The sequence below is a fragment of the Pyxicephalus adspersus genome, chromosome 4 (assembly GCF_032062135.1).
Source record: "Pyxicephalus adspersus chromosome 4, UCB_Pads_2.0, whole genome shotgun sequence".
NCBI classification, from domain to species: domain Eukaryota; kingdom Metazoa; phylum Chordata; class Amphibia; order Anura; family Pyxicephalidae; genus Pyxicephalus; species Pyxicephalus adspersus.
In genome coordinates, this window is record NC_092861.1 from 25,133,217 (window position 1) to 25,156,369 (window position 23,153).

Sequence of the window (23,153 nt, forward strand, 5' to 3'; positions counted from 1 at the left end):
TTGAATCTAACCAGGATCACATAAAGCCCAATGATTGAATCTAACCAGGATCACATAAAGCCCAATGACTGAATCTAACCAGGACCATATAAAGCCCAGTGATTAAATCTAACCAGGATCATATAAAGCCCAATGATTGAATCTAACCAGGATCACATAAAGCCCAATGATTAAATCTAACCAGGATCACATAAAGCCCAATGATTAAATCTAACCAGGACCATATAAAGCCCAATGATTTTATCTAACCAGGATCACATAAAGCCCAATGATTTAATCTAACCAGGATCACATAAAGCCCAATGATTGAATCTAACCAGGACCATATAAAGCCCAATGATTGAATCTAACCAGGATCCCATGAAGCCCAATGATTAAATCTAACCAGGATCACATAAAGCGAATGATTAACTCTAACCAGGATCACATAAAGCCCAATGATTTAATCTAACCAGGATCACATAAAGCCCAAATGAATAAATCTAACCAGCCTATAATGTGGAATAGCAGCAACTCACTAAGAAAAAGTTATCCTAGTTATGCAGTGCTTATACATCGCACGGCCACTGGGTGGCGCACGTGCCCGTGCCTATAGAGCACAAAGCGTCACATCCTCTGCTAGAGCTCCGGAGAGAAGTGAGCGCTGCAATCTGTGCGGAGCCTGTGTGGGGAGGTTGTGTGGCTGCTGCCTCCCTAGATCCTGTCTCCCCTTCTCCTATCTATATGTCCTTCCCTTAGGCAGCATGGACCCGTGCAGAGCTCCTTCCTTTGTCTGCCTTGTCCTTACAGCGGGGCTATTGCTTGGACTCCCCCAGCAGGGCAGATCTTGCCCCAGCCGCTGCCTGTGTTTCCGGAGCACTGTGAGATGCATGCATCTAATGCTGGAGAACATCCCCACTGTGTCCCCACAGACTACCATCCTGTAAGTGCTCATTCATTGTTTCCCTGCACCTATCCCAGGAAAAATGTTTAACTTTAGCAGAGGTAGGGGGCTTCCAGGTATCTGGGGGGATGGGTGGCACCTAAAGGGTTAATCCTCTTGCAGGGTCTGATATCCTTTGGCTTGGATCTTGTCCTTATTGTACTTCTCCAGGACTTCTCAGTCTTTGTGTAGAGGTGAAACTGCTTTCTTAGGTGTGGATGAGTTCTTCCAGGGATGAATGTTTGAAAGTTGCACTTATTTCATACAATTTGTATTGAGAAGTATAAATATTGAAGTTTTTGTTCTTCTTTGTTTCTTTTTTTTTTATAGCTTGTAAGGTCTCCAGCCATATTTTTTTTGTTTGGTATTTGGATGGGTATAGGTTTGAGGTTGGTTTTAGTGCTGTTTTTGACCGCATTGAAAAGGTTTTATTCCACTTTTTTATCTGATACTTGGAAACTGGGGAAAAAGGAAATAATAGGAGATGTCCTCAAAGTTGTGAGCAGAGACATACGTAAGATCCCAAGCGGTAGAAGGCATGGGGTGGTCAGCAGGTAGTTCAGTTATTCATTTACCTTCTATCTTATCCTTATCGGAAACATGGTAGGGAACCCTGAGGGGCAATTACTTTACCCGTGAATGAAGGACAGTAATCTTTTATTCATTTAAGGCAGGGGTGCCCAACAGGCAGATCGTGGTCTACCGGTAGATCGCAAAAGCAACGTGAGCCCTGCCTTGAAAATAAACTCTACTATTAAGTCCAAGTTTTTATTTTTGGTATGGTCATTTTAAAAGAAGCTCGCAAGCTAGAAAAGTGTGGGCACCCCTGATTTAAGGGGTAAGTTTGTGTTGTACCGCAGATGTTAAGGCAAGTGGTCATAAAGTTGTTAAACCCACTGCCAACCACTCCGGGTGAACAAACACTATGGGCTTCAGTGCTCAACCCAGAACATTTTTTAAGCTGAGTGGGAAGCAATTGTAGGTGGGTGTCAGCCCCTGTATTGTGACCAAACTCTTCAGTAATCACCCAAAAACAGCCGGGTGGTTACTGAAAAATGCCAGGTGGTGCTCCAGGCTAAAAGAGGCTGGGGAGAACACTGGGCTTTATTAATAAAACGGGGTATCAGAAATTTTCTTTTAAACCTTGGGAATTCTTCCGTGTCCATGTGTTTTAATGGCAGTAATTGATTTCCACCAGGATCAAAAAGAGCCCTATGAGTGATTCCAACCATTGACCACTCTTTAGATCCACACTGAGAGCAGAAGTTGTAAGCGGTCCTAACTCTATTTAAAGCTCGAAAAAATATTTTTTTTTTGGTTGGGATTGGGCTTTAAAAATGTCAAACATGGGAAAGCAATCAAATCCGGTGTTGGCCAATGTACTGAAAGACTGGGATCAAAGTGGTACCATTGTAATTTTTTCCCTTTGGGTCACAGAAGTATGTTTTCCAGGGATTAAATGACTTTGGACCACTGATCTTTTTACAGGTCCGGACATAAAGACCCAAGCACACTTGCCTTTGGATGACCTGGAATAATTTATAGCTTGGCTGTTGGAGATTAATCTGGATATTTAGTGAATGGGTGGTTAACAAGTGTTCACATTGAACAGCCTGCACCTCTTGATTGTTTCATGCCGTCTCCCCTGAATGTGATCTTTTCCTGACCTGTAATTGGTCTGTATTGTGCTGTAGAAGGAATGCTTCTAATTCTTTGTGTACTGTATTAGGATCTCCTGGGGACTCCATGTAAGTGAAACTTGCTGACTTTTCACAAGACTCATTAATTTTTAACTTTTTGGTTTCTTTCTAAACTTCTCAGTGGGGTGAACTCTTTAATAAGTCACTGCAAAGAGGAAAATAAATCCTAATTGTATAAATACATTTGATGGCTGCAGTGATGGTATACATGGTGTACTGGGATAATCAAGTATTTCAGGATTTTTTGTTTCTCTTTATAAACAAATGTTTTTGGTATTTATTGTGATATAAGTTTTGAAAAGCAAACGCATACTTTCCTTTTGCCCCGTAAGGTGGCCTAGATTCATAGGGCAGATACTTCTACAGCATGCTGGTATTCCCTTTAGAGCAATCCATGGCATACCTCCTTCAGAAGGCCATTGTTATGGTTAAGCCGCCAACCTGTTGCCCACCTTATGGGGTACATGAACCAAGGGGAGGCGTTAAACCAGACTTTTCTGATCTATTAAACACAAAGGCACCCTTGAAATAACTTTTTTTTAGATCTCAGGTAACCCCTACTGTAATTACTATATCCACAGCTCACAATACATTAGCTTGGTGGTCAGTGAAAAGAATTCCTCTTGTATCTCTGGCTAGTGGGAGGAATGTCACCCTTGCAAAGAACCAAAAGATCATTGGTATCAGTTAAACTGACCTGGAAGATCCAAATTGCTCACGGAACCCCCTAGCCAACTCTGGAGGAACCATGGGGCTCCACGGAACCCTGGTTAGTACCAAAATTGAAATAGTTTTTTGAAAAAGGGAGCAAGGTTTGGAGGAGCCATGATTTGTCAGAAGAAAATGTGAGCATATGGGCAGGCATCTAAAAGAGTCTGTAGACCTGGGGCCACTTTACAAGCTTACAATTTGAATACAGAGTTATTAGCAATACATTGATTTTTTTTTCTATTATATCATAGTAGACATACATTGCCCTGTGTTTTTAGTGCTCTTCAGATGTGCATTTGGATACATTTTAGACACATTCCTAAGGTTTCTAAAAATTGCATGCAACAAAGGCATTTGTTGCCTTTATAGTTGGCATCTGCAATGTTGTAAGCATAAACTACTTGTAGGGTGCATTTTCCTGTGCTGTTTTCATTAATAATTGTAGTGTTAGAAATCTGTATGATACAGCCGGACATCTGCATCCCCTGGCCTCGCGTACCTTGCGTGTGAATGTCTGGGATGTGAGGACAAGGGATGCAGATGCCAGGCAGGTATGAGTGTGCATCGATGGTGAACTTGGTGGCGGGAAATTTAAAATATTGAGTATTTTTAAATGTCAAATATACCGCTTTGATCAAATATAATCAGACCGCCATGGAGGTTAAGGCTGGGTACACAGGTGCAATAATTGTTGTTTGATCCTTTCACGATCCTTTCCACTGACAAAAGACTGAGCGATGCATGAACGAGCTCTGTACATACTGCACCATTCTGCTGAATGGAGAGGGGGAGAACGACGGAGCGGCACCCCGCTGCACTCTTTCCCCTTCACTTCCATTACAATCATTCGTGGATCCTCTGTACACACGCCAGATTCTCATCTGATATTAGCCCTAAGGCGATTATCAAACGAGAATCATCTGACGTGTGCACGTAGCCTAAGCAATACTGAGACAGGGTGCTGTAACTCCAAGGAAAATAAAAGTCTACCCTGGCAGTGGGGCTCCCCCCACACATCAAGGGTTAAATTACATTTTGTTTTTGTCTAGGGATACCAAAAAAAAGAACTTTTTATTTTAGGTCCTTCAGGCATTCTCCTCTTCTATGACCAGTCTCTTGAAACCTTTTCTCTTTTCGGTGTTGCATTCATGGGTCTCAGACCTCTGATACCATCACACAGTGCAGGACCGGCAGTTTTGCATTCTGAGGATGCTGGAGGCTATGTACAACACCCTGCAAACCCTGCCTGCATTAAATGTAATGATAATTTGGGTAAACAAATGAACTAAAATGGAAAGGCTTTGTTAAAAAATAAAAATTGGATTGGGATAGGAAGAAACCATGAAAGCAAAATATAGGCATATCTAGCTTCACCTTTAAAGAGGACTTCCAATGCTATTCTGAAATCCAGTACAGCAGTGTCACAGCAGAACGGTAACTTTCCCACCATAGACAGGCATAGCCTAACTGTTTTACTAGTTCCAGGCACCAGTGTAGTTGTACATCCAATCACTCCACACTTTCACTAATTTGGTCTGCTTTACTTATAGATTTAACAAACTCAAACCAAACCTACACTGGGATCAGGGACCTTATTTTAAAATTGGAAATGATTATTTTCTCTCAAATGAGATTTAAAATTTCTACAATCCAATAGGATAAAAAATGACAATTGTATGGCTAAAATAAGGATTCTTATCCTGGTAACCTGGTAAGGTTCATTTTACATCTGGGCGTTGCCTTTTGAATAGGATACAGATGTCAAAAATGCAGTGAGTTTTTAACTCTTCCTTTTCTTTTCAAAAATGTAAGGGGGGGGGTTACATGTCATTAATGAGGTTTACAACCTGTACCAACATTTGTGCAATGTAGATTAGTGACATGCTACTATTGTATTGCAGAAATGTCAATGTATTTTTGCACCGTGTACATACCATGTTGTGTTGTTCAATGAGCAGAACATTCCCTGGTAAGCGCGGCTGGCAGCAAGCGTTTCCAACGTTGTGGATGGCTCCTGGCATTATTTAATTAGCGGCAAGTTGTTGCAGGCCATTTCCTTCCATTTTGCTGTGGAAGAAGAATATGTCTTGGCCTCAGGATATAAAACAATAACAGTTGTGTTTAGCCTGGAGGAATATGCTGGATGTGTAATCTGAAAGATATTCAGGAAGGTTGGCACTTCAGTGCTTGTTTACATACAGGGTTAAGCTGTATAGGAACATTGCTGGGCTGACACACAACAGGGGCCATGTTTGTCCTGTGGCTGTGAAGCACTTCTGAAAATGATAGGACATTAGGGATTGCCTTATAAAAGGAGACTCCTGGAAAAATATTAAATGTTTTTTGTGTGTAACAAAGTCAAGCTTTATTTTTTACTTGTGTGTGTTTTGTTATTGCATGTGTGTTATAGAATATGAATTAGTAAAGAATAGGGGCGATCAAATGTTCTTGAGTTGAAATGTGATGGTACAGTTTAGCAAACATACACAGTACAAAAGTACACACACTGGATTGTCACCTGAGATGATCATAATCATCTCTGGTGAAAATCTAGCATTTGTGCACCAAATGTTTATCAATTCGTTACGGCGAATAAAGGATCACCAAGTGGGGGGCAAGCACTGTACTTTCCTATAGTGAAGGAAGATGCAGCAGGGTGCCGCTTGCTTGTCCTACCTACCACCCTTCCTCTTTCTTTGATATGTACAGTGCACTGCACTTAGGGATTTCTGCAAACCGATTTCGTGGACCCATCGGAAGATCGAGGAAATCATTACAGGATGATTCCCACAGCGGCATTCATGAATGAATGCATTACCCTCAGTCTGTCAGTGTGAGTACCGCGGCTATGCTCATCAATGAATGCAGTTGTGGCACTCCTGTGTTCTTGGATGGAGAATTTCTATCCAGGAACACATACTACAGGGCTGCAAGAGCAATTGGGAGCGGAGCTGTCTGCTCCTCTCCTCTGATTGCTCTTGCAGGTCCCAAAAAAAAATCAATCTCAACGGCCGAATTTACACAAGCCCTTCTCGCTTACATGTTCGGTAAGCAAGGATGGCCCGATTCGCCGTAAAATCGAATTTCACTACTACCAGCAACCAATTGGAATCTGTTCCATTGTGTATCTTAGTAATCATCCAAAAACTGATGTTTGCCATCACAACCATTTGTTTTTGTCCCATATAACACTATTGATCCTGAACTGCAATCACAATAACAGATAATACTTTATATAAAACCCACATTATATTGTATAAAAGTTAATTTGCTAATGTCTAGTCAGTAACTTTTGAATAAGTTTGTCCATCTATATTATCTTTTAAGTTATTATTATTATTATTATCCAAGTGTTATGTTTGGCTGCAGAAGAATCCCCTGGTTACATAACAGAAATACTCATTTGTACAGAAAAAAATACATTGTTAAGCTTTTTTTCTTTTCTTTTTTGTTTTTTTTCTGCATTTTCTGCAAATCGTACAACCTTTACACAACAAATTGCTTATTAATATATCCAATAAGGTTTGTTTTGTAAGCAAATATTAAAATACAAAAGACTTCCAAATAAAATATATTTAATTTTTAATAAAAACACAGTACATGAACTGTAAAACACAAATGTACTTTAGGAATACAGCATGTGTACCTCTGAGTTCCTTTAGTATCAAACTTTTTAGTTCTAAAATTTGTGTTTGTGTGATTTCCTGTTGATTTATTTTAAAAGGATGAATATACCCAAATATGACGCTGAAGGATCACATGTATCATTCATGCTAATGTTACACTGTGTATATCTGTGCACTGCAGTCATTTTTCCAAAGGATCAAAATCTCAGGGCAGCAGAAGATTGCAACACAAAAGACGCATAGCCATAGATGTGTGCCATGTCCCACAATTGTACATAGGCAGCAGGGGTGTTATTGCTCCAGGGGGAAATCACCACTGTAGGTCACTTTTCATCTGTGTCACAACAACAAGAACTTGCCAAATGAGTCATTAGACCCCTTTGATGTCTAATGAATGACCTCTAGCCTATTACAAAACTTTATTGTGTCTTTTAATCTTCATCTGAGTGCACATAGCAAAGTGGGCATGTCACACTTCTCAGACACTATTATTTTCCTTTCTATTGATTTGAGTTTTCTCAACAGATCATTCCCTTTTATGTCACTATCATTTCATCTTTTTTATTTTTCATTTATTATTTTTTTTATTATTCATCTCATTATTTCAAGCACCCAGATAAACCAGGAATAAAAAGCACCAATTGTGAAATATTTATTTAAACTCGTACAGCATCATGTAGTCCTGAAGTATGCAGAATTATATCAAAATAATTCTATGTAGAAAGGCAAGGCATTATTATTTAATTCTTGAAGTGTCATTCCACCCACACCTTATATCTTTTTGGTAGAGTGCAAAGATGTACTTATGTTTCTTGGGCACTATTGGTAGGTAATCCACAATAAGAGGTGAGCTATAATGCACAAAACCACAAGGAGGTCAGAAAAAGTAAAAAATTATGGCAGGGTGATCTTGGTATTATGTTATTCTAGACCAGGGGTAGGCAAACTTCGGCCTTTAGGCCAGATACGGCCTAGCCAGTAGTCCAATCTGGCCTAACGCCCTCTGGTTGATCCGGCCTAATCCTGTCCGGCAGGGGTTGGCAACCTGCGGCTCTTGAGCCTCCTTGTTATGCCTCCCTTACCCTTATTTACCGCGACTGGCGTTAACACTTCCGCCGCCACGGTAAGCGGACATTCCCTCTCCTCTATATACATTGCAGAGAAAAGGGATTTCCCTTCAAGGGCGTTCCTGTGGGGGGCAGAGCCATCAGCATGGGACTCGGAGGGAGTCGGGCCTAGTGTGCCTTCTTGACCTCCTAAAATGGCCTAGTAGCCAAAAAAGTTTACTGACCCCTGTTCTAGACCTATTGGAAGCCAATTCAGCTCACTAGACTTTACCTCCATCTCAAATTTTCAGTTTTAAGTAGACTGATCCTTTAACGTACATACAGCTTCCTCCAAGTCCTGACTGCCAGAATTACCATTAAGGTAATTTTAACCCTGCTCTTATTTTTAACAACCTATGGGTCTATTCATTACCAGGCATACTTCTTCTGTGAGAAGTTGAGCTTTCAGGAATAACTCGTTTCATTATATACTTTGTGTCATCTTTACTTTCTAAGATTCACATGCTCCCTTGTTAACATAGACTTTGTTCCTAGAAAAGCCTTGGATGAATGGTTTATGCACTGTGATTCATACTTTATTACAATGTATTGATATGGCTGTGCTTATTTTTTGAGCACATTAGGTCTGATATTTTGTAGCAATTTGGGATTATTATACAAAAAATTATTCCTTGGATATATATGGGAGGGAACCCAAGCAGACATGTGCTGCAAGGCAAAGTGCTAGCCATTTGAACCACCGTGCTGCCCCAAGCTCTCTCCCTTTCCATATGATATCCACCATCTTTGATGGAGGGGTTATAGAACTCTTAGCCATGTGACCACTGCTGCTTTTGACTCATTTAAGAAGTCCTCATGTTTATGGGTCATCTAGACAGGAAGGTGTAGTAAGAAGAGATCCTTTTAAAACTTGCTAAGTTTGCAATATCCGACACCGAAACACCTATAAACCTTCTACCCCTTCTCTGTTTAGATTGTAAACTATCTGAGGATTCTGCTTGTAATGGTTTTCATATTTTATATCCGTTTTTATTCATCTTTTGTTGGCCAATTTTTTCCAAGATCATCTTCAGAAACAGCTGCTTGTGGCTTGCATGAGCCTGACTTCAAAACTGGTTATGCTTGTGGTTTAATAGAGAATGAATACATAAACTAGACTAAAAGATTGTTGTTCACATTTTAGTTGAGCATATTTCAGTGCTGTGGTTTTGTGTTCTCATCCATTACAAGACATCTTTGTGCCTCTCTGTCCTACAACTATACATCTGGAATGATGTTTTTCTATCTTCACGGCACCTGGATTAAGTTGGATTGATTTTGTTCATGCTGCCTGTTCTTGATTTTTATGTGGGTTTATGTTTGCTGCTGATTGTTTTCATTTTGTAGCATAAATGCCAGTTAATGACCTAGAGACGTTTTAATACAGATGGTTTTATTTGTAATTGTATTCTTAGGAATGTGAAGTTTACAGTACATAGGATACATGTAGTAATATGATTACAAATACAGGGATTCTATGAGAATACTCAGGAATGGCCACTTCCTACTAATGGAAACCCCTGTTTGAATGTTTAAGTGTGGGCATATTATTGCTATGGACAGTACTTGGATATTGGAGGACACCAAATAAACTGCTGTTCTGCACCTTTGTTTTTTTTCTGACAATGCAATGTATAATCTTACACACATATGTTAGCAGATGGCATTGGAGTAGAAAAGCAGAAAACACTTTTTCACTAGTACAGAAAGTATTTTTAGAAGGGTAATTTTGATGGCTACAGAACGAAAATGAATAGTCCAGTGCTGTACTGCCTGAGGAATTCAATGCACAAGGTAGATCTTTCAGAGTAAGGCAAAAGCTATGTACATATACTAGATAATTGTCAGCCAAGGTGAACAATGGTGGCTGTCTCGGTGGAAAATCTAGCCAACTCTGTAGCACAGCCTCTTCGCTCTTCCTAAATTATAACTCTTCCCTCATCTGGGAGTGTCTGATTGTCCTCAGTACTGGCCAAGCTCTTCCCTTTTTCTTCCCTACATCACCTTTTATGTAGCGTCTTGGAAAGGCATGAACGAGAATACCATGGAACAGCCTTTCTTTCTATTTATCCTTGAAAAACATATGAAATAATTTTTAGGTCTTAGGTAACCTCTATTAAAAACAATTTTTGTGAATCGGTGGGATAAAAAACCTCCTAATATGGTGGCTAGTGGAAAGCCTCCTTACAGTAGTGGTTGGAATAACCACTTTACAGAAAAAAACATAAGAGTCTTGCAGCTGGCTCCACCAAGTGGTGTTGGCCCCAGAACTATGCAGACATCATCAAATGGAGGTCCGTTATCCATAGCTACAGGAACACCTAGAAACATCCTGTGGAGGGTTCCATAAAACTTTGGTTGAGAACAGCTAATATAGGACTACCACTGGAGCTACGGACATCATATACAAGTTGGTGTCACCCAGCAGCAATATCAGGGCTTTTAGATGTCTTCACAAGGGAGGCTTTACAGTTACATCACATGCTTAAAATGTGTTCTCCCCTAAGAGATTATATCTGCATTTATTTATGATCCAGTGACACAAGTATTAGAATTGTAAAGACAGGTTGAGTGATATGTTTTTTCCTAATAAAGCTATAATCTACGTGTTATGCCCTTACCTTATGCCTGTGCTTGTGTTAGATAAATATGCTTTACTCAGCAAACACAGAACATGTAGGAACCCATAATAGCCTTCAATGTCTTGTGGTTCAGATAAGGGTACTTGGATGAGACCCTCCAGGTTTATTACCTGCCATGTGTAATGAGTACAGTGTAGAAAACAAGGTGCAGGACTGCCTAACTGCAAAGAATTTGTGAGGAGCCAGGAAATGGAATTGCCAGCTGTCTAGTGGAATGTCTGCTGCTCAAATTTTCCAGAATGTTTCACTTTTCTCTTCCAAGCTATAGGGATGTTATTGTCAGAGTACTCGCAAGGAAAATGTAAAATAAAAGCTTTTTCTGAATTAAAGAAGCAGAATGTATCTGTGGTATTGGATGACGAGGCAATGTGTTGTATAATACTAAAACCGTTTGGTTGAAGACACCTACTCATGCAAAAATTTATTTTAAAACTTTGTACCCCCCTTTCAAAAAAAGGTATTCTGAAAGGTAAATAACTATTTAAAGTAGATTCACAGTTCTCTTTTAGGGCCTGGTTTAATACAGTTCTCCAAAGCTGGAGAAAGATACACTTTGATCTTTGAAGCTGGGTAATCCAGCAAACCTGGAATGGATCTGGTCCAAACATTTGCCAGCAAAAAGCTTTTTTAAGAAATTCTTTCCAGGTTTACTGAATCACCCAACTTCACCAATAAAAGTGTATCCTCTCCAGCCTTGGAGAGCTTTAATAAATCAGGCTCTTGCAATGCTGGGGGCATTTAATTGGTTGCGGCGACACTTCCATTACATCATTGGATGTGGAGTCTACTGAATGTGGCTTGTAAAAAGGGTCACAAACTGTAGAAGGTCATGGGACCAGAAAAATTATTCTTAGGTGCTTGTTACCAATATGTGTGGATAGATTAAGTGGTATCTTAAGGTAAACATAAAGCCAAGGAACCCCTGTTGAGTTTTTTATTGCTAAAGGGATTTTCCCCCATTCCCGTTTTGCTAACAATTTTTACCAGATAGTATGTGAGGGAAACTCTTCAACAGCAACAAAGACAAAAATACAAATCAATTTCTGTGGTAGAGTAGAAGGCTGGAACCCATTTTTATATGTCTGGGTTACTGTTGCAAATTTGACTTTTCTGTTTGGAAGGTGGGGTAAGGTTCATACCTGTTTCGGGATTGAACGATCCTGCATGGCTCCCTACGGCTGGCACCTTGCTGCTTGGCCACTCAAAAAAGAATAAATAAAACACCACCTATATCATATATTAACTGATGGTATTGCTCATTGCTGCCCCCATTCGGTCCCTATGGAGCTGTTGCTGGGCGTAGTAGCTGCAGCAGTTCCTTGGCACGAGGAAGCGGGATACACACTGCAACCTAAACGCCTGTGTGAACATTGTCTAAATGAGGTCTAAATAGCAGTAAAAGACAAGAGTACTAATCCAGGATACAAAGATACTGAAGATACTTTCACCAATGTCCCAAGAAGCTTCTTCCTGTTTAGGTTGACCTTACAAAAAAAAAAAAAAAAAGTGTGTGTATATAAATTATAAGTCCTTCTTTTCTATCAAAGGCTTTGTCCTGTGTCCTTCTTGGTCTCTTGACATCACAATATTGAGCAGTGTTATATGAGAAAATGTTTGATTAATTCAGTTGATAAGGCAGATCAAATTCTTGCTGTGACAGTCTTTAATGGTGTCATTGATTGCATACATGTAAACACACATTCCTAGACTAATCAAAAACGTACATTTGTGTCAGTGAATGCAGGAGTAGTCAGGAAAGCAGGCAGATGATGAAGACACCAGCGTATTCTGGGCAGCACAACACTGAATGTGCAAAAAAAGTGGGTGGTTGATCACCATTTCCATCTGGGAATGCTTAGCTGGATTTATCCATCGTAGTCCAACGGCACCCACATACATATTTTGTTTTGTTCATTTGTCTGGATCGGGAGGCGTTATATCCTGTGTTTGAGTGTGTTCAGTTCAAGACTAAGTAAACCTTGGCTCTTTCTAATTTTGGTTGATAAATGCCAGTCTGAAGGCCAACAAGTACCAAGCAGCCTTTCTTAAACCCTGAATCCATGATGTGTCTTATTATAAATGTAAGCAGTGTCATAATAAGGATATCCTTATTTGCTTGTATTGGACCAATCCAATGTACAGCAATGTTTAGAACAGGAAAGGGATAAGCAATACAAGGAGCCAATTGCTTATTCTGCAGTGTTCAGCTTCTAACATGGGACATCCTTATAGCTGTACCAAATGTTTGGTAAATGACTGCTGAAGTAATTGCTCTTTATACTAGTAAAAGGTCAGGCAAAAAAAGTGCCAACTTGTCTTGAACCAGAGAGTGGTCTTGCACCTAGGTGGTGGTAGATAGGATTCCATCTGTCCTGAAATCTGCAGAACAGCAAGAAAGAAACGAGGAAATAGTGAATGCTATTTTGGGGTCATTTGCAAACGTTCTATACAGCGACTGACCGATGTCATCCAAAAAAATAATAAAATAGGTTTTTTGTTTTCCTAAAAGGAAAAAGTCAAATAATGTACTAGAAGTGCCACACCCAGCATTTTCCCCACTCTGTGATTTTGGTCTTTTGTAAACCTTAAACGTTTTTCCTCAATAATTGTTTTATGTGGCTTCCAGCCATTAAAGAGTTCCAAGAGAAGATTGAGATGAACATGATGATACATTTAACTTCATAAATTACACCCTCAGGTTGTCAGCTGCCTCTAGGAAATCAAGGGCGATACAGGATAATGGTGATAATTATCCCTTTATAGTGCTGTATGCATTACAGGTTTATGGTATTGCTGTCCATATAGATAAAAGTACAACCTACCTGCACCATTCCAATTAGAATTGAAAAAAGGGTTAGAACCTTGGTTAGGTTTTTGTTTAACACTGAGAAGATTTCTACTCACTATTTGCCCTGTTTTTTTGTTTTTTGACCACTGTCCCATTCATTCTCAATGAAGGTGCCACAAGGAGAAGCAACTCCTGAGAGGCAACCGTTCCTTAAAATGAGCAACTGGTGATCACCCATCAACCTCCCCTCCAGTGTGAACATAACCTATCATGTATTCATGAATAAAGAGCTGCATTGACCTCTGCCTGGAATTCACTTTAAGTAGAAATTAAGTATTGGACTGTAAGACATGATGAAGGCCATTATCACCGAGACAAAATGTGATGACTGGTGCTGGAACAGGAGTAGAGGGGAAATCTTACAATGGTAGCACCTTTTAAAATGACAACTGTCAAAGGTGGAATTTGCCCTCCGTTAAAGGGAAAAAAAGTACAAATCTGTCTCTGGACTGAAGTGTGAAGGCAAATCTTTCATGCAGACACAGGGATAAAAACCAGACACAGAACAGATGTTCGTTACAATAAGAGAAAAATAGCTGAAGTACCATTTTCAGTTTTGTATCCAGACGTTGCTGTAGTCACCAGTCCACATTTGTATTACTCTTGTAGTCTGGGGACCCCGTTGTGCAATGCAGGAGAACTACTTCCATGCAACTAAACACAACTGCAGCTGTCTCTTCCAAATTCTAATGGAAGTTCTCCAACCCATAAATTCCTATTTAACGCCCTACATATAGCTGAAAAAAATAAAGGGTGACTTAAGTGGAGTGTTTGGCAGATATTTTAAACAATATTTAGTCAATTATGGTCGTATGGTTGCAGAGTGGCTGCACACAGGTAAGTATGTATTATAAATGGCAAGCATGCTGTGCACCCCAGCATTGACTCTGTTTATGGGAATTTGACATTCCCTTATGGAAATCATTTGCTGCCATTGAAATACATAGACCTGAAACATTCCCACGAGAGAATATTTGAGGGAATGTCAGATTCCCTGTTTTATAAATAGAGCCCTATGTGTGTTATGCAGTTGTTCATTGTTGCCAATGAATTAACCCAACACGTGTGGTACATGCATGCATACATCTTCCTGTTATTTTTTTTTTTTCACTTGTCCTTGTTATCTCACAGGGTTCCCGAATACAATCTTCCACCATCCTGATTGGCCAGGCCGAGATGTTGCAACTCCTCAGTCTCAGTACACATAGGGGAAGCGTTATTGTGGGGGAAGTTTGGATTGCAGGGAGCGGGGATTGCTAGGTATCTTGGCAATAATACCTTTTGTTTGAGTTTCCCCGATGCAATCAGGAAGGTAGGAGGGATTATTGCAGAATGGTCATTGCCTGTCCATTTCCTCAAAATTAACTTGTCTGATCGCAGATTTTTAAAAGTCAAACTTTACTTCTGTATTACAAAGGTGGCCCGAATGCAATATAGCTGAACACAAAATTGTAAATGCAGTCCTATATAATAAATTGTATAAGGTTTTGGTGATTTTCAACTGTTCCATTTCAAATCTGCACAAATAGGACACCCAGAGCTGAGTGTGAGGTCACAGAATCCTTGAGTTTAAGCCTATATGTAATTTTACTGATTGGCATTACATAAACTATAAAATAAGAACTACCCTCATTTTGCTGGTTGAGGAAATACCATAATCTAAGCAAAAATTTTATGTAATTTACAGACTGCCTATTAAGTGTACACATGTGTAGGGATCTTACTTTCAGCATCTACTGAGGAGTGGATTGTGTTTGTTTAGTGGATTGTATGATGTCAGCCTATGCTGGGGTCCTTTTCACCTTTTATTGAAACGCGGCAGGCCAGATCTGGAGGAAACATTCGATACTCCATCAGTCTCCTTGTCACAATGCCAGCTGTACAAACAAATCTTCATTTTCAAATATTCCAGGACTGTTTTGCCAGTTAGGAAGGATGAAAGTGCCTCTACCTTCGTATTGTAAAATGCAGTCGGGCTGGATGATAAATCTTGCATGTTATTCTATATTTTCAGATGTGTCTTTAACGAGACAGTTTTATTCAGTGTGGATAGAAAGTGAATGACATTGCTCGGGGGTTAGCTAAATAATGATTGTGCCATATATATATACGATTATGTGTAGATGCTGTAATGTAAGATGACAAGAGTCACCATGATGTGTCAGTCTTCATACTGCTAATACATTTATTGAAAGCAACTCCAGCAAAATCTAAACACTGGCTCCCTGGAGTAAAAGACTTTGACTAAAACCTTTATGGTGGGTGGCACATCCAGACTCCTCTGTCTTTCAGAGCTGCAGCCTCTAGGGCAGTATTTCTCGACTTTTTTAACATGGGGAACTCCTTTAAATAACTTTCAGGTCCCAGGGAACACCTTCTATAAATACTATAACCACAGCTCACAGTTAATTAGTGTGGTAGCCAGTAGGAAAAATGCACCTTACGTTTCTGTCCATTGAGAAGGCTTATGGATAGCCAAAAAGGAATCTGTTAAACTGACCTGAAAGTCACAAACTGCTCAAGGAACCCATAGCACTCTCTGGAGGAACACTGGTTGAGAAACAATGCTCTGGGGAAATAATTCAAAATTTGGAAAATGCAAGAGTGATCAATGCTGGAGTATGCCACAAGCTCATACATCACTACCATGTCCTGTAGTAAGGAAGGGGTCAGAGGAAAGTATGAAAACAACATGATCACCACTTATTGCTTAAAAACATGTGTAGAAGTGTTTTCAAGTCAAGTCTATGGATGTGGTTGGAGTGGCTAACTGTCCTTGGTTGCTGCATGTAAATTCTGAAAAAACACACAGCAGGGGGCTGACTAAATGTGTGTGTGTGTGTGTGTGTGTGTGTGGGGGGGGGCTACACAAGGGTAACAATTTGTAATGAAACCAAAAAAATGCTAGTTTCCGTTCAGGTTGCCTTCACACCTGCCCAGAGTGTTGTATTGTGTTAGCATGTGTACACAATCTGCATATTGCTAGTTCTTAATAATTGATGTATTCCTAGATATCTGCTTAAACAGACACGGACAAGGTTTTTGTCACCAGAAGCTAAGCCTCTAAAGCAAAACATTTTTTATTCTAACCTGCCCTTACCCCCAAAGCATATAGAAGAACAATGGGGTGCATTAGAAAGAAATTTGGAGGTCCCAAAACATACATATTACAATGTTATTAGAGATATTCTGGTGGGTGAAGTTTGGAATCCCTGGCCTATAAAATATCATGAATATTAAGCAATGATTTGTCTATTTAAAGGTAGGGATGAATGTTTCTTCTTCATATGGTTCTGCTTTTAAATATATCTTCTAGTATAATTATGCTTGATGATGGCTTAATGGCCTGATATTCCAAATATAAAACAGGTGACCAGGTGTGATAAACCAGGCTGATCCTAAGCACAATATAAGATTTCATTGTGGCTGGTACATTATAATGGTGGCTAATTGTTAACTAGTTCTGCAGAAACTCTAGACCAGGCCTGTTTCTGCCTGAGTGGTCTGCAGTCAGCTGTGCAAACATGTAGAAGGAAAATGCCTAAGTGTGCCACTTTCAGCGCTCTGTCTGTACCCGCCACTAACTCTTCATACACCTATTTCAGCATGTCGTCTACTTATATCACATCACCGTCTGCAAATTCCTGCCCAGTCCTAGATGGAAGTAAGATACCTTATTTGTGTGTATATATATATATATATATATATATATAATTTCAGTTATTTTAAATACACTTAGAATTGCTGGTGTACCTGCCAAACAATATGTATTTCTGCATCCAAGCCTGAGTCTTGCCTTGATATCTTATTTTTCTATACTTCCATTAACCAAAGCTTCATTTACACTATGTGTGGCACACTGCACTTCGTATAGTGTACGCAATAACATTGGATATTGCAATATTGCATGCAAAGCATTGTATGATGTTCCTACTATCTGCAATGCAGTTCAGTGTGTTGTTGCATACAGTTCTGTTTGTTTTTGTGTTTTGCACCATAAATACATTACAGTATAATTCACAGAGCGCACATCTTTTATAGCGGTAAGACAGGGTATACTTGTTCAAGATGGCCAACTGCTCCAGTGATCCTTTTTCAACCATTTCATACTCTACTGTGCAAAGTGACAAAGTTTATTGGACAAACAGTATCAATATGAAGCAGAAAGACCCAGTTAGAGAAGAGTTACAGACTCCAGTGTATGTAGTGAGGGAAGTGAGGAAAATCCAAATTTTTAGTTGTTGCCTGTACAGGAAAAGAAGGGGAAAAGCTTAGATATGGACTACTTGTTCCAGAGTCCATTAAAATTGGATTTCCCTTTAAAATAATTTTCTCTTTCTATTGTATTTGCAAGACATTAACTAAACATAAATCTGGAGAAAGGAAGTTTTGGCTTTAGGTATACTGATAAAGCCGCCTATCCCAGTCAGGGTTTCTCCAGAAGTTGCCCGGGGCTCCTTGAGCTGTGACAGACTGAAAGATGCTGGCTGCATAGAGCTGTGGCCAACACCACTTCGCAGTGCCAGCAATGTAAAAGCAAGAACCTCTTTAGCTGTCTGCAAAGGTGGCATTTTAACCACTAATATAGTGGGGGGCATTCTTCTCACTGGCAGCCAATGCTAACAGAATTTTTTCTAATTTGATTATAGCAGGAATTTCCCAACACCTAAAAATTATTTGAAGGGTTCCTCCGGAGTAAAAATGGTTGCAAAAGGCTGCTTTAAAGAATACTTTGACATGTCACTTGCTGTTTGCTTTGCATTATAAAATAAGTTGCTTGGAATTCATCCACACAGAATGTTTCTTGTGGCACGGAGCCCATATTCTTAATGGTACACATTATATTTGTCATCCTATGTTTTTTTTTTATTCTGGTTGCCATAAAAAATGAGCCCAATAATGCTTTCATTGTGATGCAGAAACCTGCAAGTGGTGGCAAGCAGTTTAATCTCAGGTATATATTTTAATGTAAATGGTGGCAGTGTTGGTTGTGCCTTTCCCCTGGGGTCTTTTCTTGATCTTCTTGGAGATGTAACATTTGATTAGAGGTGAGGAGGTTTCGGTTTTCTCTGCTAAGTGACACATTTTTGAAGCTGCAGTTAAAACAGCATTGACATGCCATTGACATCACCCAGCTAGTGCGCTAAGTTGATTATCCCGAGCCCCTTTGTGTGGATTTCATGCTCTGTTCTCTCTCAATGTGTTTGCTAGGCTGTTGGCTGTTATGCATTTCCTGCTATGCTGACCTTGAATGGGAATAAAGTAGACACGGTTACTGCAGTCTTGCTGGCATATGCAGAACTTTTGTTCAGCGATGAGAGGAGAGCAGAGGTTGAGCTTTGGCACCCCTGGAAGCCAATTTTTTTTTTTTTTCATGCTTGCAGTTTGTATATTTTTTTCATTATCAGCTCTGTATTCCTTTCGGCATTTTTTGATGCTGAGTACCTGCTGTTATGTTAATAAGGAGTACAGCATGTACCTCTAGCACATGGGAAAATGTACTTTTGTGTATGTAAATCCTTATTTCCTTGCTAACCCAATATTTAGTTTTGGTACAAAATCTGAATATATTTTTGGTATAGGGGAAAAAATGTTGAGTATCTTGGACTGCAGAATGATTATCCTTTATGATGTAGAGATCTTAGAGCAGGAGTGGTTGAGTAGTTTAGCCAAAGATAATTGCCCGAGCTGGCAATATTCAGTGTGTTTCTCAGCTCCTCACCAGGGCTTACAGGGCTTAGGAGCCGAGTGTATTTCTTCTGACAGATATTTTACAAAAAAAAAAAAAAAAAAAGAACAAACCTTTTGAAAAATTTTTTTTTTTTTTTTTTTTTTTTTTTTTTTTTAATATAGTAATATAGTTTACCATTCTCATAGTCCAGTTTTGTGACCTTCTACATATCCTACATACAGCACTCATCTATTGTTTTTACCAGTGTAAGGGTATCAGAGGTGCCCATCCATTAAACTTACAATGCCATTTGCTCGTCAGTGTAGTAGAGCTTTGAGTTTCAGGAAGGAAAAAAAATGGCAATGCACAGACCCCAAGATTATACACAAAAAATGATGGCTGCATACCTGCTTGGTATTTTCTGTGATGCAGCCTATATGGTATATGCATACTCTTCTTTATTTACCTTCACCATTTTAAAAAAAACTGGGTTCAAGAGAGTGTACTCACTTTATCAGAGAATCTATCATTATTTAGGAGAAAGTGATAGGTTCTCTTGATAGGGCAGGTGCCTTTCCACTGCAATTAAAGGTTCTACTTGCAGAGGCAACGGAAATCATTTTGAGGAATATAGCTGATGGTATTTGAGAGGAGGTAAGAGAAACCTGTTTATTTGGTGTTGGTTATAACTTATTGTTTTTGTAATCATTAAGCGGTCTTCTGCTCCTCACTCTGATCCAAATATATGGGGAGCAGGAGATAAGGATCAGCTTCTAATTGCTAAGTAAACCAGGAAGAAGATGAACTGAAAGTGAGACCTTGTATAGCCTCCTCTGAACAGGATATGAGCTAAACATACAATAGCTGCTTCGAGCACTGATGTACTGTAAAATAACTGGAATTGTGTTTTTGCCATTACTTTGGCACAAAGGCAGGTAGACTATACATAAAGATAACCGGGAGTTGAGGAACAGATTTTCAGCGTGTGTTATGCCAGATTCTACATCTGTTTTAAGCTAACTTGTGTTTTGGTATACAACTACAAAACAAAACATATATAGTTTAATAAAAGCATAGCACAGTGCTGAGGTCATTGTGTTTTCATATCGCTTGAGTTTATGTTCAGTTAGCTAATTAAGGTTTACATAGAGTTCTTTCGTTTCCATGTCTGTGTTTTCTGCATTTTTCATTTAATTTTCCCCCCACAGAGAGAATTAGCATTTTAATATTGGACAGCATGCAAAAACCACATGTGGCTCAAAGATGAACCCCAGGCGGATAAAATACACAAAATGTGTGCAAGCAGTAAAATTACCTGAATGTAAATATCTGTTTATTGCAGTTTTTAGATTAGAGCTCAGAGGTTGAGGGACAATACAATGATATGTGCTGCAGCGCAAGGAGCATGCTAACAGGAGAGAGAAGGGATTATCAGTCTGCTGCTTCTTTAAGTGTCTAGGGTGGGGGTAAAAAGCTAAAGAAATCTATTGTATGTGTACAAGGGGGTGCAAGGCATTGTGAGGATAGCAACAATTGTAAAGGCAAGGTGTTCTCTCATTTTAAAATATATTTACTGCCCTGTTATTGGAGCATGACAATGATACCCTCCATGCAGGAATGGGTATGCAAAGTTGATAACATTGAATATTTGGAAACTCAATTAATATTGGAAGAGATTGGATCTCGCATTTGAACGTCTTGAGACTGTTATTCCGAACATTCAATCCTGTTTGAACTTGCTATCCTTAACTAATTCCCACTTTCAATACTCATTATACTTTAATTTATGGTTAATTCCTGATTAGCATGTGCAGAAAGGAATATTCTGTCTTCTAATACATATCCAAGACTTTATCTGGGTCATTTTTGGTGTATGTTGTGTTTTATTGATATTATTCCTACCTGTGGGTGATATGTCCCATTTTTGTAATTTTTTAGACTTTATAGGACTAATTCTTGTGTTCTTTGCTGTGATTTCTTTTTTTGATATATTTGCTGTAAAGTCTATTCTAATATTACATGGCTGTATGATTATTACTATGTTTGTTTATCCCCACTCCCTTTAATTTTTTTTTGTCTGTACTTGTTACTCCTTGTAACATTCTAATAACAATGACTATACATAAAATATAATTAAATGTTCCTCCCCCCCCCCCCATCAATCACAAGTTTTGAGAGGAGCTTCCTCCCTAATGGATAGCTGGATTGGCGTTAAAGACGTTCGTGTCACAGGACCCTCTAAATGGAAGAGAAAAAGGCAGTTAGTCACCGTTGAGGAGTGTGTTTAAAGAACATCTTCCACCCACAATCACCACCATTCTTTGTCACGGCCTGAAGCTATGTATCTCTAGACTCTTCCTTGGTGAAGAAGGCTTTTGGGGTGTTATGGGAATAGTGGGGCTAGAGAAGTGATGGCTAAGTTCTGTTTAATCCATGTATTGAGTTTGGTCTGTTATTTCGTTTATTGCCTCAAGGTCATGCAGAGCAATACTTATGTACTATAAATCATATCTTCCAGCCTTCTTACCATGGGCAGCTTTGTTGAGTTCAATTTCTGTAGTCTGTCCTGGCTTACTGCCCTTTAAACATTATTACAGTTCTTTGGAGTGCCTTGTTGATAATAAATATGGCAGATTCCAAAAGCTGGAACCTGTAGTCAATAAATATGAAGAAATATTGCTCTGTACAGTCTCTCTTCTGTAGTAACCAATAAGTACAACTGTTTGTTTTCTGAGCACCTGAGCCACTTACTGGATCCTGCACACTGCGCACCTAGCATCAATAGTAGATGGGTCTCTGGTCAGAGCTTTACCTTTGCCTTTTAAAGAAAACAAGCATTCAATGGAGTAAAAACTCTAAGAAGATGATAGAAAATGAGGAATTGCCAAGCAAACTGCTATAGTCCATTACAGATCTCCGGTTTGTTAAATACTTGAGACATAAACATAATTGCAGGAAACAGATGTAAACTATCACCTATTGTGTCATATTTTCCTTTTAAATGGACCCAGAAATCAGGAAAGATTTCTCCAATGACCCCTTCAGATTTTGGATATATATGTATAATAACTAGCGTCTGTTCCTGCCTAATAAAGGCTCCCAGCAGTTGGTGGAATCACTATACCGATCCCTGGCTTCAAACATGCTGGGGTTTATCATAACCAGACAGGCTATCGGCTTCTCCTCTAACCCAGGCAGTTGTTAATAAGTAAATGTTTCATGGAACTCCGCTGGTGTGAATGATGTCCAGACAGCCGCCATTCCTGAGCTGTGATCCTCTCCTTTGGCAGAGATCATGTGACGAATTTTGACTAATCCCTGAGCATTGTTTTGCATGACTTTTTCCCAGGTCAATCCTTAAATTAGCTGTTTCTTTAATAAGGTAATAGTTCACTATAAAATAAACATTCCCAAATAGCCTAAAGCTATGTGTGGTCTACCACAAGGTTTTTTGTGTTTGTCCTTGTTGAAAATTAAACGTGGGGTTATGCACTCTGGCCAGGAGAGAACATACCCTGTACATTAAATGGATACAAAAACTGTGTTTGAAAAGTATTTTGAAATGTTTGTTAACAATAATCTAAGTATCCTTAATGGGCAAAAAAATATACATTTACGACTATGTGGTACAGAGTACAGTTTCGGACACCTCCCTAATGAAAAACATAGTCGGTGTTCTCCACAGCCCCTTTGAGCTGGGCGCACCACCTGGCACATTTTGGTAACCACCCAAAAACAGGTCACAATACTGCTGCCACCCACTTAAAATGTCTTCCCACCCAGCTTAAGTAGATTTCTGGGTAGAGCACTGATAGGAGGTTTGGAAATAAATACAAAAATATATATATATCAGTCCAGGTTTAAGATAATGATCCCAAAGGGAACTAAATTGCATTTGGGGGGATTTTATTGGGATTCTTTACAGTA

At 39.3% G+C, this 23,153-nt stretch overlaps 1 protein-coding gene across 1 annotated transcript in view; it reads left to right on the forward strand.

The window, feature by feature from the left end:
- Positions 1-663: 663 nt before the first annotated feature.
- PXDN (peroxidasin) overlaps positions 664-23,153 on the forward strand; it is a 77,755-nt gene continuing 55,265 nt past the window's right edge. The window contains exon 1 of the mRNA XM_072410092.1: positions 664-922. Within this exon, the coding sequence (XP_072266193.1) occupies positions 744-922 (179 nt within the window). The 5' untranslated portion in view covers positions 664-743. The remainder of the gene's footprint in view (positions 923-23,153) is intronic.